At 35.6% G+C, this 13,311-nt stretch overlaps 1 protein-coding gene across 9 annotated transcripts in view; it reads left to right on the forward strand.

The window, feature by feature from the left end:
- BIRC6 (baculoviral IAP repeat containing 6) overlaps nucleotides 1–13,311 on the forward strand; it is a 227,110-nt gene that overhangs the window by 39,350 nt on the left and 174,449 nt on the right. For all 9 annotated transcript variants that reach the window (XR_008664705.1, XM_055327045.1, XM_055327046.1 and 6 more), the window contains exons 7-9: nucleotides 4,096–4,318; nucleotides 4,396–4,556; nucleotides 10,248–10,306. Coding sequence is in view for 8 of the 9 variants with exons in the window: in XM_055327045.1 (XP_055183020.1) it covers nucleotides 4,096–4,318; nucleotides 4,396–4,556; nucleotides 10,248–10,306 (443 nt within the window). In the remaining variant the exon portion in view is untranslated. The remainder of the gene's footprint in view (nucleotides 1–4,095; nucleotides 4,319–4,395; nucleotides 4,557–10,247; nucleotides 10,307–13,311) is intronic.

The raw sequence follows: 13,311 nt of genomic DNA on the forward strand, positions 1-13,311 counted from the left end.
GAGAGGCAGAGACACAGGCAGAGGGAGAAACAGGCTCCATGCACTGGGAGCCCAATGTGGGATTCGATCCCGGGTCTCCAGGATCGCGCCCTGGGCCAAAGGCAGGCAGGCGCCAAACCACTGCGCCACCCAGGGATCCCTAGGATTTGGATAAACATTAGAGATCATGTATTGAAACGTAATTTTTACAAATAACTGAGACCTTATTAATAAAAACAGTAATAATAATAGTGAATATTTGTTTAATGCTATTTATCATGTAGCATCCTAAGCATTTTATTTATTTTTAACTCATTTAATTCTCACATTAGCCCTATGAAATAGGTATTATTATCTTCATTTAATAAGAGGGAATGGAGAATATTCCCAGTTTAATCCTTATAGTCACTCAGTGAGATAGGAATTACTATCCTATTGTAAATAAAGAAAAAATTTGCCAAAGGTCATATGGCTAGTCAGTGATGGAACCAGGGTTTGCTTTTAAGATATATCCATAATTTATTTTGCAGTAAAATTAGTTTCAGGTCTTTGAATGTTAATCAGCTGATCGTGAATGGGGTGAACTAGCTGAAGCCGATTTAGTATGCACGTGGATCCCACTTAGAGTGGGGTTTACTGTATGAAAAATTGAACTTGTGTCCCTCTGAACTGAGAGTTGAACATGTGCAATTTCCAGTTTAGGTGAAGGTTCTGTTTGGAACTCACTCTTTTCCCCTAGAAACTATTTGTATATATAGAAATCATTTTAATTTGTATCTTTTAGTTTCTCAGACTGATCCTCAAACAGTTATTTAACCCATCCCTGAAAAAGTATACCATGATATTACAGAATGTAACTTTTTTCAGAAGTTTTTTTTTATGTGTGTGGGAAATTGATTCAAATATTCAACTTGGGCTGTTCAGAACCTATCTTTTCTTGACATGGTCAGGGAATCAAGAATTCTCTTCTTGCCCTAGGATTCAGGATTCTTCAGATTTAATTAAGCAATTGGTAGCATCTCTGAGGGCTTGAGAACAGTGTTCTAAGTGGATAGGAGGAAACTGAATTGAAGAGAGCTGGGGAGCTGAGCCTAGGTACCTTCTGAATCTGTAAGGGGGAAAAGAAGGAACCCTTGGAAGTGGACAATGGAACTCTCCTATTTTGATGATGGGAGTCGATAGAGCTACTTTGGAGGGGTATTGAAGATTTTAAAAAAATAAAATGAACACGTAGTATTATCTGGCAATTCCACTAGTATTTATTTACCTGAGGGAATGAATTCCTCTTGTATGCTAAGAGGCATAAAATGGACGGTAACTTCAATGAAAAACTGGAATCATCTTAAATGTTTGTCAGGATGGAATAGTCAAATAAAATTTGGTATGCTCATATAATCTATTATCCAACAATTAAAAGGAGTCAGTAGTTTGCTGTCTATTATTCACTGTCAGTAACATTTGGTAATGTTATTAAGAAATCTCTTGTAGGGATCCCTAGGTGGCGCAGCGGTTTGGCGCCTGCCTTTGGCCCAGGGCGCGATCCTGGAGACCCGGGATCGAGTCCCACATCGGGCTCCCGGTGCATGGAGCCTGCTTCTCCCTCTATGTCTCTGCGCCTCTCTCTCTCTCTCTCTCTCTGTGACTATCATAAATAAATAAAAATTTAAAAAAAAAAAAAAAAAAAAAGAAATCTCTTGTAGAATGACTCATATAGTAGTACTTTTATTTAAAATGAAAAAATCTGTATTTTCTTATATGTACATATATATAAACTTAGAAAAATATCTTAGAAGTATATGATTTAAATTTATAAAAGGTATTTGGAGGTGGGAAAAGAGATTACTGGGATTGGATATCATAATTGAGTGGTATTTAGCTTTATTTTATATAGTTGTGTGTCACTTATGTAAATAACATTTTAATTAAAAAGTTAAAACTCAGGGAAGAAAGAAGGACGGAAAGAGGAAAATAGCCTAGAATTTAGTTGGGAGAGAAACCAGTCAAAATATGTGCTTGGGATGCCATTTAAAAGCAATTATGTAACACATCTGCATATTGCAGATTGTCCAGGGTTTATATGGGTACAGGGTAAGTTGTAGGTGCTTGTAAAAAGAAAGACGTACACCCTAAGGAATGGCATTTTTTTAAAGATTATTTATTTATTCATGACAACACAAAGAGAGGCAAAGACATAGGCAGAGGGAGAAGCAGGCTTCCTGCGAGGATCCTGATGCAGAACTCAATTCGAGGACCCCAGGATCACAACCTGAGCCAAAGGCAGAAGCTCAACCACTGAGCCACCCACGTGCCCCCAGGAATGGCATATTTTATAAGCATAGTTTCCCTTTCTTTGCCGTGGCAATACACAAAAAAGGGCTCTTTTTTTTTTTTTTGTAGCAGCATCCTGACTTCAGATAATGCCTTATAATAACAGTTAGTGAGAGTAAAAAAAGAGAATAACCAGAAAGAAAAAAAAGTCACAGAGTTGGAGAGATAATTTTTAAGTGTTGATCCTGCTTTCAGTATTTGAGATTATTATTTTTTTTTGTAGCAGCATCCTGACTTCAGATAATGCCTTATAATTACAGTTAGTGAGAGTAAAAAAAGAGAATAACCAGAAAGAAAAAAAAGTCACAGAATTGGAGAGAGAATTTTTTTTAAACTTTTATTTTATTTATTTATTTTTAAATTTTTATTTATTTATGATAGTCACAGAGAGGGGAGGGGGCAGAGACATAGGCAGAGGAAGAAGCAGGCTCCATGCACCGGGAGCCCGATGTGGGATTCGATCCCGGGTCTCCAGGATCGCGCCCTGGGCCAAAGGCAGGCGCCAAACCGCTGCGCCACCCAGGGATCCCTGGAGAGATAATTTTTAAGTGTTGATCCTGCTTTCAGTATTTGAGATTCTTTTTTTTTTTTTTTAAAGTTTTTATTTATTCATAGAGACACAGAAAGAGAGAGGCGCAGAGGCACAGGCAGAGGGAGAAGCAGGCTCCATGAGGGAGCCTGACGTGGGACTCGATCCAGGGTCCCCAGGGTCAAACCCCGGGCTGCAGGCGGCACTAAACTGCTGCGCCACCGGGGCTGCCCTGAGAAGATTCTTAAAGTCATTATACTAGTTTTGATCTTGATGAGAAGTCCTAGTGTTTTATTTTTATTAAACATATTAGAATTTTCTAAGTAAAATTTAACATTTCTTTTTGCTCAATAAGTGTTTATATGAAAGAAATAATGTACAGTCTATGAATATTATCTTGCTGCATTTCTTTGAAAAGAAATTTTGTTTAGAAGTTTTTGTCTGGTCCTGTAGTGAATGTATAAGATGTATTTCTTTGTTCATAATATAGGTCATTTTATACATACTTTATAGATCTTTTGCTTCCAGATCTATACTAAAATTATTTTGTGGTATGAATGACATATTGAGTTTTCCTAGATGTTATTTATAATTGTGCCTTTCATAAATATCGATATGCATATAATTATATAGGATTAATTTTTAAAAGCTGTATTGAAAAAAACTATTGAGGTATCTTTGACATGTAAAAATTATAAATATTTAAGGTATGCACTTCATATTTTTGTATATATACACACTAAAAAGACCACCAAAATGAAGTCAATTAATATATCCATCCACCTCTACACAGTTATTATTTAGTGTGTGTACATGTGTTAAGGTCTAATTTAAGATATGTCCTCTTCTCAAATTTCAGGTATGTAATACATTATTACCTGTTGTCACCATGTGTTGTATCTTTATGGAGAATTTTAAACTGAAACCAAGTAGCTATTTATAGTTGTAGGAATCAGTGTGAGGGAATATCAGGGCTTTACACAATTTTATCAGTATGTGAATATAGTGTAAGTCCTACTACAGTACTTCTGTTTCATCAGAGACTGATTTTATGTGTGGTCCGCTAAAGGGAATAAAAACTACTAAAGTGAGTGGTTGAATATGTTAGAGTGATTTTGGTGAGATTGAATGGTGTGGAGTCTTTTTCATAAAGCATACTTTGTTTTTTAAAAAAATAAAAGACGATCCTGAAGTTCTGTCTTGATCTACAGATTTAACAGGTTTGTTGTTCAGTAAACTTTTCCTTAATCTATGTAAAGGTCTGAACACGAGAGACACTCCCCGAACTGCCCATTTGTGAAGGGTGAGCACACACAGAATGTGCCGTTGTCCGTCACTCTTGCCACAAGTCCTGCACAGTTTCCCTGTACGGACGGAACTGATAGAATATCTTGCTTTGGGTCAGGGAGCTGCCCTCACTTTCTCGCTGCTGCAACAAAACGAGGAAAGATCTGCATATGGGATGTTTCCAAACTTATGAAGGTACATTTTAGTTTTAAGTAACAGGTTAGTAATTGAGGAAAAAATCTGTCTTAAACTTAGGCTTTTCATTTGTTTAGGTGCACTTAAAGTTTGAAATTAATGCATATGACCCAGCAATTGTACAGCAGCTTATTCTGTCGGGAGAACCAAGCTCAGCAGTTGACTCAAGGAGACCAACTTTGGCGTGGCTGGAAGACTCCTCTAGCTGCTCAGACATACCAAAATTGGAAGGAGATAGGTGTGTGAATTTTTTTTAGTTGCATTTATAAAAGTTATGTGTTTTTCTAAATTTTATATTCTCTTAATTCTACTTAAAGAAGCAGAAAAAATTACTAGGTGAAGAGAGTAGAGAATAAATATTTCGTTATAAAATCTGAAAGAGCTGTGTGATACTTGAAAAATTTTTATTCAGCAATGCCATCGTCTGTAAGATGTACTTTATTTTCTGTCTCAGTCTTTGCCAATTGGAAAGAATTGCTGCACTGAAAAATAAAGTCTAAATAAGGAAACAAAATCCCTGGATTAAATTTACCGTTTGCCTTCTTCTAAATCTTTTCCTAGAGCAGTTGAACCAAGTGATTTTGGTTTCCACTCAAATTGTAGTGGAATTACAATTTTTTGTAATTAGCACCTCAAATTGTAGAAGTGTTGAATAGTGGAATAACCCATGACTAGGGAAGATGACCTGATGATTTAGAGCAGTTTATCTGTAGTCATCAGTGAGTTGAGGCATGATGATTACTGCTGTAGAGATATTTTGGTAAGCCATCTTTCATTCAGCTTGTCTGACAATCTTGATTTTTGTAGCTGTATTTGATCTTTGTGGGGGCAAGAAGGTCAACGTATAATTTTACTTTAACGACTCGTCTCCCAAGACACTGCAGTTATAACTCTGAACTGGGCTAGGATTACAGAGCAATATATGCAGTATTCTCAACAGATAGAATGAAGGGTTCCATAAGCCACTCAACTTGTCTTAAGCAGTAGAAACTACTCCCTTTGAAGATTCTGAAAGTAACAGTGTGAAATGGAGCCTACTTAACTGTGATCAGATGTCCTGATGCTGAGATTATCATTTCAGTTGCATGGGCTTCCTATGTTCTGATGTGTGATAGACGCTATACCACAGTCAGTAACTTAATACTGTTTTACTTCACAGTCCCTTTGGTGGCATGTACTTTCATTGAGAACTAATGTAAAACTTGATTAGTGCAATTTAATTCATTAATGGAAATAATGGAGAATTCACAGATTAATTGGAAAGTTCATTTCTGTCTAGTCTTTCTTGGTTAATGATATGTATAAATTACGAGTAGGTAAATGAATGTGGTCTCAGTTCTGGAACAGACTGAATTAAAACTTCATGGCTGTTCTTATTATAAATCCCTGTGAGAGCTTGATGAAAAAGCTGCTGAGCTGCTGTTGTCTGAGTTTTGACCACATTTGTCAATAGGACTAGAATGTAAGTGTGCTTGAGCTCTGTGATTTTCTTAGAAGTTAGTGGAAAATTAATAGAAGATAATGAAATTGGTTTGTGCTTCTGAACACTGATTTTATTTTTTTAAGGATCTATTTATTTTAGAAGGAGCACGAACGGGAAGGGGAGAGGGAGAGAGAATCTGAAGCAGACTATGCTGAGAGCAGAGCCCACCATGGGGCTCAATCTCATGACCCTGAGATCATGACCTGAGCCGAAACCAAGAGTTGGTGCTTAACTGACTGAGCCTTCCAGGCCACCCCTGAACACTGTAATTTTTAAAAAAGATTTTATTTATTTATTTGACAGAGAGGGAGCATAAGCGGGGCAGCTGGAGAAGCAGGCTCCCCGCCGAGCAGGGAGCCCTATGTGGGGCTGATCCCAGGAACCTGGGATCATGACCTGAGCTGAAGGTAGATGCTTAACTGACTTGAGCCACCCATGTGCCCCCTGAACACTGATTTTGTTTTTGTTTTTTTTTTTTTTTTAATTTTTATTTATTTATGATAGTCACAGAGAGAGAGAGAGGCAGAGACACAGGCAGAGGGAGAAGCAGGCTCCATGCACCGGGAGCCCGACGTGGGACTCGATCCCGGGTCTCCAGGATCGCGCCCTGGGCCAAAGGCAGGCGCCAAACCGCTGCGCCACCCAGGGATCCCTGAACACTGATTTTGATTAGAACTTTTGTCTTGGAGTTTAGTATTAGTGGATTAAAAATTAAATCATGACATACTTTTAAGATTACACACATATCACACACACACAGGTAAAATGTACCCAGTGTTTCAGGTGGACAGGTATTATATGGGAAAGTGTGCTGGAGCTGAGATACGAATCTCTGCATACTCTTAAGAGGTAGTCTTTCTAGGGTAGAAGGACCCTTTTCTCCTAAGTAAATGATGTCAATCATACAGAAACAGTACTCTTAAATTGGAGTGATAGAAGGAAGCTAAAGAGTGGAAGTACCATCTCTAACCTCAGTCTCCCTCTCTGGCTTTTCCCTCCCCCAAAGGTAGCAGGATTTCTGCAGTGAATATAGTGAACCAAACTAATATGATTTTGTGGCACAAGATGCAACATAACTTGTTTTAAAATATACTGTGTGGGTTTCATTAGCTTGAATAATAATAGGTTAATTGAACAAATTAAAGCTTAGCCAAGAAATTTATTTATTTATTTATTTATTTATTTATTTATTTATTTATTTATTTATTTATTTATTTATTTTCAGCCAGGAAGTTTAATTAGCAGCATAGTATGCTTATGGATTGTTTATGATCGTTTCTACTTGAAAGGCAACATTTGTTGTTGTGTTGAATTTATTCAGGGAATAATAGTTATTTGAGAAGGAAGATTATTTGGGAACACATTTCATTTTAGGAAATTAACATTTTTATCTATTTGTATGTTTTTCAAATTGGTAAAAATTTCCTGTATTAAAGTTTGAAATTGTTTATAGTATTGATACATCAAAGCTAAAGTATCCCTGTAATACTAGTATCTTCAGTTTTCAAAAACAGATAATCCTAAATAACCATTTAAAATTTATTTGTAATACCTTGTTTATTTTGCATGATTATTACTCTGCAAAAGGTCTTGCACATGTAAAAGGCTTTAGTAAATCTGGAGTCTATTAAATACCTAATGCATGCTTAATGTAGAAAAATTGGACAATACAGAGAAGTGAAGAAACATAAGAGTATCCATAATCACATCCAGTTAACATATATATAAATTTTTAAATATGTATTTGTTTTTAAATTCATATTTAAGTTTTATTAAGGTATAGTTACATATCATAAAATTCACCCTTTTAGCATACAATTCAATCATTTCACTCATGATTTTATTATGAAATGGTATGAGAATTGTTCTATCATTAATTTTTTGAAAAAAGATTATAGTTTGAAAAACTTTAGAAAGAGGTGTTTTTTTTTTTTTTTTTGTCTTCTGCCCGTTAAGGTGATTACTGGCAACCTTTTGTAACATTATTTGTAATTTCATATCAAGATACCTAGAATCCTACTTTAAAATACACAACTAGTTGGGGCGCTCTGGTGGCTCAGTTAATTAAGCATCTGCCTTGGGTTCAGGTTGCGATTGATGGAGCCCTGAGCCCTGAATCTGACTCCCTGCTCAGTGGGGAGCCTGTTACTCCCTCTCCATCTACCTGCCATCCACCCTGCCTGTGCTCTTTTTCTCTCTCTGTCAAATAAATAGATAAAATACACAACTTCCTGGTGTGCCTGGGTGGCTCAGTTAAGTGTCCAACTCTTTTTTTTTTTTAATATTTTATTTATTCATTAGCGAGAGAGAGAGGTAGAGATGCAGGCAGAGGGAGAAGCAGGCTCCATGCAGGAGCCTCATGTGGGACTTGATCCCGGGACTCCAGGACTATACTCTAGGCCAAAGGCAGGCGCTAAACCGTTGAGCCACCCAGGGATCCCTAAGTGTCCAACTTTTTTTTTTTTTTTTAATTTATTTATTCATTCAGAGAGAGAGAGGCAGAGAGAGAAGCGGGCTCCATGCAGGGAGCCCGACGTGGGACTCGATCCCGGGTCTCCAGGATCACGCCCTGGGCTGCAGGCGGCGCTAAACCGCTGCGCCACCGGGGCCGCCCCTAAGTGTCCAACTCTTGATCTCAGTTCAGGTTTTGATCTTAGGGTTGTGAGTTCAAGCCCCATGCTGGGTTCTACATTGGGTGTGAGGTATACATACATACATACATACATACACACATAAAGAGAGAGAGAGAGAGAGAGAGAGAGAGAGAGAGAGAGAGAGAGAAAGAAAAAGAAAGAAAGAAAGAAAAGAAAGAAAAGAAAGAAGAAGGAAAAAGATATACAAAAAGAAAGAAAGAAAAAAAGAAAAAAAAAGAAAAAGACAAAATGACAGAAAGAATAAAAAATATATAGTTATTTTATTTAAACCTTTTTAAAAAAAAAAACAAACCCTTTTTTTCTTAGATTCTGGGTAATGTTTGATTTTTTCTTAAAGTGAAAACCCTCCCATACTTGAGGTCTGTTTTGTCTTCTTGGTTTGGAGTTTGTCATTCTGGATAATTCCCAGTGTTTAATATTTCCTGTTGGGTTTTTTTTTTTTTTTTGGTTTATTTTTCCTCATATCTTTATTATTTCTCTGAAATCAACTAATTAGCATTTAAATAGCTTAAGGCTACTTCGCAGTGAATCTTGAACTTTTGCACATTTTTTTTGTTTTAAATTATAGCACAGAATAGTTTTATGAAGTTATTTCCACCTGAAAAATTTAGTTTTTAAAAGATTTTATTTTTTTGAGAGAGTGAGAGAGCACAAGCAGGGGGAGCACAGGAGAGGGAGAAGCAGGCTCCTCTCTAAGCAGGGAGCCCAATGTGGGGCTCAATACTAGGACCTTGGGATCATGACCTGAGGTAAAAACGGATGCTTAACCGGCTGAGGCACCTAGGTGCCCCTCCATTTGAAAAATTTAAAACAGCAGTTTGTCCAAAATGTCCAACTGAGTCCTGTCCCTGCCCTTGCTCTATATTCCAGTATTCCAGACATTTTTTTTTTTAACAGAGATTACTAACTTATATTTCATTTAAAATTGCATCAGTGCCTGGTTATTTCAGTTGTAAATGAAATATGTTGTTTCAGAACAGGAGAGTTAATACTACTTTCCCTCAAAGTGCATCTTTTTATTTTTTTAATTGAGGTCATCAGAACATTAGAACTGCTGTAGAATGCTGTAGAAGTGTTGATTGTTAGAATACAGACACAGCTTAATATTATATATTAATATTAATAATATAGAGTAATTTTTTTTTCTTGTCTGATAACAGAGAATGAGGATAAAGATGGATGCAAAGACAGAGGCTGGCAATTTCTTGACTAAGTGAAGAGAAAAGGAGGGACTTCCGTCTCTTTAACCTCCTCTTGTAATAGTTTCCCTGCTTGTCAAGGAGTTATCAGCCCTTCCAAAACAAACAAATAAAACCCAAAACGAAAATGAAATGTGTGTATGTGTATGTGAGAGAGTATATGTACATATACACATTTATTTGATTTTAGGACAACTTTCCTGAATTCAGTAATAGTTATTACAGTTTTACTACCTGAAGCTTTTACTTGATTTTATTAGCTGACAGTCTCTTTTATCCATTTATTTACCCAGACTATTCCCAGTCATACCTTAAGAGTCTTTAAATCTCTGCAAATTTTATTATAGATTCTTAGAGGTTTCCACACTCTATTTCAGATAGATAATTATTTTATGATTTTAAGTTAATTGATTACAAGCATTACCAGTCAGTTACGATCTGACTATATGTTATTTAAGCTAGTTTTAATAATTTTATATGGTACTTACATATGACATGCAGAGCAGTGGTTTTTATAACATACTTTTTTCCTTGTCTCATAATATGCGTATGTTTTTTTTGAAATTCAAATTATTTTTTACTTTGTCTTTAAGTGATGATTTACTGGAGGATTCAGACAGCGAAGAGCATTCCAGATCAGATTCTGTGACAGGTATGTTAAAAATGTTAGATACTCTGTTTTTTTAAATCCTTGCATTTATACAGTTACAGGTAAGGCTAAATATTACTTTAGTTCTGAAGTTCTTAGTTAATGCAAACTCTACATTTTTACTAAAACACAGAGAAAACTCAAATGTTAAATGTTAGAGATCTTGAATTAGTATATGTAGAGTCCCATACTTAAATTTTAAGTGGTACTTATTTGAGCCAAACAAGTGAAGTGACAGTTTTACTAAGTTTTTGTCACAAATGTCAAGAAATTGACATTAAGCCCTTCAGAATGTGTTCAGTATATTTGCGTGATTTATTCTATTATTAAATAAAAGTATTATTGAAATTAAAGTTCTTTATTCCCAAAATAAAACAGGTGAAGAGAGAAAAAATTTTATTTTATTTATTTTTTTTTGAGAAAAAATTTTAAAGTATAAAATCAGACATTAAGGCATCAAGTAAGTGCTGCCTTACTCATTATCTTAAATGTTAAAATGAAAGCATGTATTTCATATTTTAATGTACTTATGTAATAGGCAAGGCTAATCGTACATCTCAAAATAGTTTTTCTATATCAGAATTCAAATTCTGCATTTATTATAGGCAAAATGCATTTCCCAGTACATAAGAGTTATGTTAACCTCTGTGAATTAGAATTTTGGGGACTGATTAAGATAAAAAAGCACAGTACCTGGGAAGTAGCCATATTTTTAAAAAGTGACTGTTATTAAATTGTGGCAATTTTGTAATGTCATATCTCATGAACTGAGGACATATATAACTTGTTAAATCTCTGGGGGAGAAACACACATGGCTTTGTGTGGTAGAGTTTTCAAAAATTAGAGTATAGAATAGCAGGTGCTCTCTAAATTCTAAAATGTCCTGAAATTTTTTTAAAGCCCCCAAACAACGCTGGAGTGATTTGGGGTTAAACCTTGTTGTCTTTTGAAGTAGTTTTTAGCAAAGAAAAAAAAATTAAGTAGGAAAATACCCTGAAAATATACAGATGTATAATTAGCTCTAGAAAAAGAAAAAATAGATTCATTAAAAAAATTAGTCTGATGAAGAGAATACTCTTTTGCCATTTTGCTGTCCTTTTGCAAAAACAGAAAGGGGCTACATTTGTATTTCTTAATCTGAGAAAGAATAATAAACTGGTCACAGGTTACCTGGAGACCTATTTAGAGCTTGAACTCTTCAGCTAACCTACTCTTTGGTCTTGTCACTTAAACTCTCTGGGCCTCAGTTTTTCTTAGTAAAGTGTTTGAACTAAATGTTTCTTTTTCTGCTCTTAAAGTTTTTGATTCTAACCATAACCTTGTATGCTGTAGTTTTGCTCTTTTTTCTGGGTCCAGTGATCTCAGTAGGTATTTTTTGTAATTATACCTATTTCTTGTCAACTTCCTTATCCCTTTTCTAAGGAATGTTGGAAAATGTTAGATACTCTGTCTTTTTCATCTATGCCTAGTTGCTTTTCACATTCCTTTAGATACTATAGTCCTGTTTACCTCACTTCCCTGTTTCTAGAAAGTCACCATGTATTTTTGTTGATGTTTTCTGTGATACCTCATTTAGGGTTGGGATTGTTGTCCTTATGTAGTATTAAAAGATGGCTATGGAAAGAAGAAAATCCTCTGGTTCAAAATTTTTAATTCCTTCCTTTTAGGATTTAGAAGTAGTTCATTCATTTGTAGTAAAATATGTACGGTAGTCCACCCCACCCAGTGGGGTTTCACTTTCCACAGTTTCAGTTACCTCCGGTCCCCTGTTATCCTGAGCAGATGACCTTCCTTCTGACATGTGGTCAAAAGGTCAGTAGTAGCGTAACACTAGGACACAATGCCTATGTCATTCACTTCACTTCTTATTATGCAGGCATTTCATCAACTCGTCCCATAGGCATTTTATCTCACATTGTCACAAGAAGAGTGGGTACAGTATAGCAAGATATTTTGAGAGAGAGACTACACTGGCATAACTTTTATTACAGTTTATTATAATTCTATTTTATTATTAGATATTGCTGTTAATCTCTTACTCTGCCTAATTTGTAAATTAAACTTTATTATATGTACGTATACAAATAAAATGTAGCACATACAGAGTTTTGTACTATCTGCAGTTTAAGGTGTCCACTGGGGATCTTTGAATGTATCCATTGCCTATATAGGGAGGGAACTACTGTATATTCTCAGTTAATTCTGTTGTATTGGTAGTTTATTGGTGAGTTTATGGAGGCTTGTGATGTGAATGGGAGATGCGTTCTATTCCTGAAGTATCTAAAATAAGTCGTAGATGCTATTTCAATACTTACAGTTACCAACTCTAGGTGATTCCCATCAAAGTGAATGATACAGTCTGAAGGATTGTGGAATGTATTTCTTAATTTCAAAAATGTTGAAGAGTAAGAGACTTTTACTGTTTTCCATTTGAAGGTTATGACTTTTGAAAGTATCTAGATGATGTCAGAAAGAAAAGTTTGATTTTGGGACCAGATAACTGAATTAAGGATAAATATGCTTTGTGTGAAGAGTGGGAAGAATGTTAGTTTGAAGAAGGGTTCAAACTGAAATTTGATAGTTTTAGAAAAATGCTTAGGTAAAACTAGTTGCTCACCTCAGGAATCTGGGCTGATAGAACTGTTGGCGTACACTACCTAGGTAAGCAGAGTAGAGAAGTGATTATATGGACAATATGTGGAATGATTATGTGGATAGTGTCCTGTAGGCTGTTTGTAGGTATATTGTGTAAATACTTGTTTTGTAGTTCAGTAGGTTGGAAAAATTCTGAGATGGGGTATTGGGTTTCTTTACTGCAGTATTTGACAGTTGTCATTATGTTTTGTCAGTTTTCCTAAGTAGAATGTACAGCATAGGCTGTTTCCTAGGTGTTGCTTAAATTGTTGGGAAGAAGCAGAGTAATAATGCCACTTGTCATACTTCCCTTCTTAATGAATAGTTCCACTGTTTCTGCCACTAACTTTGAATATTTCTTATATGTGTTTTA

The sequence above is a fragment of the Nyctereutes procyonoides genome, unplaced genomic scaffold (genome assembly GCF_905146905.1).
Source record: "Nyctereutes procyonoides isolate TBG_1078 unplaced genomic scaffold, NYPRO_anot_genome, whole genome shotgun sequence".
NCBI lineage: Eukaryota > Metazoa > Chordata > Mammalia > Carnivora > Canidae > Nyctereutes > Nyctereutes procyonoides.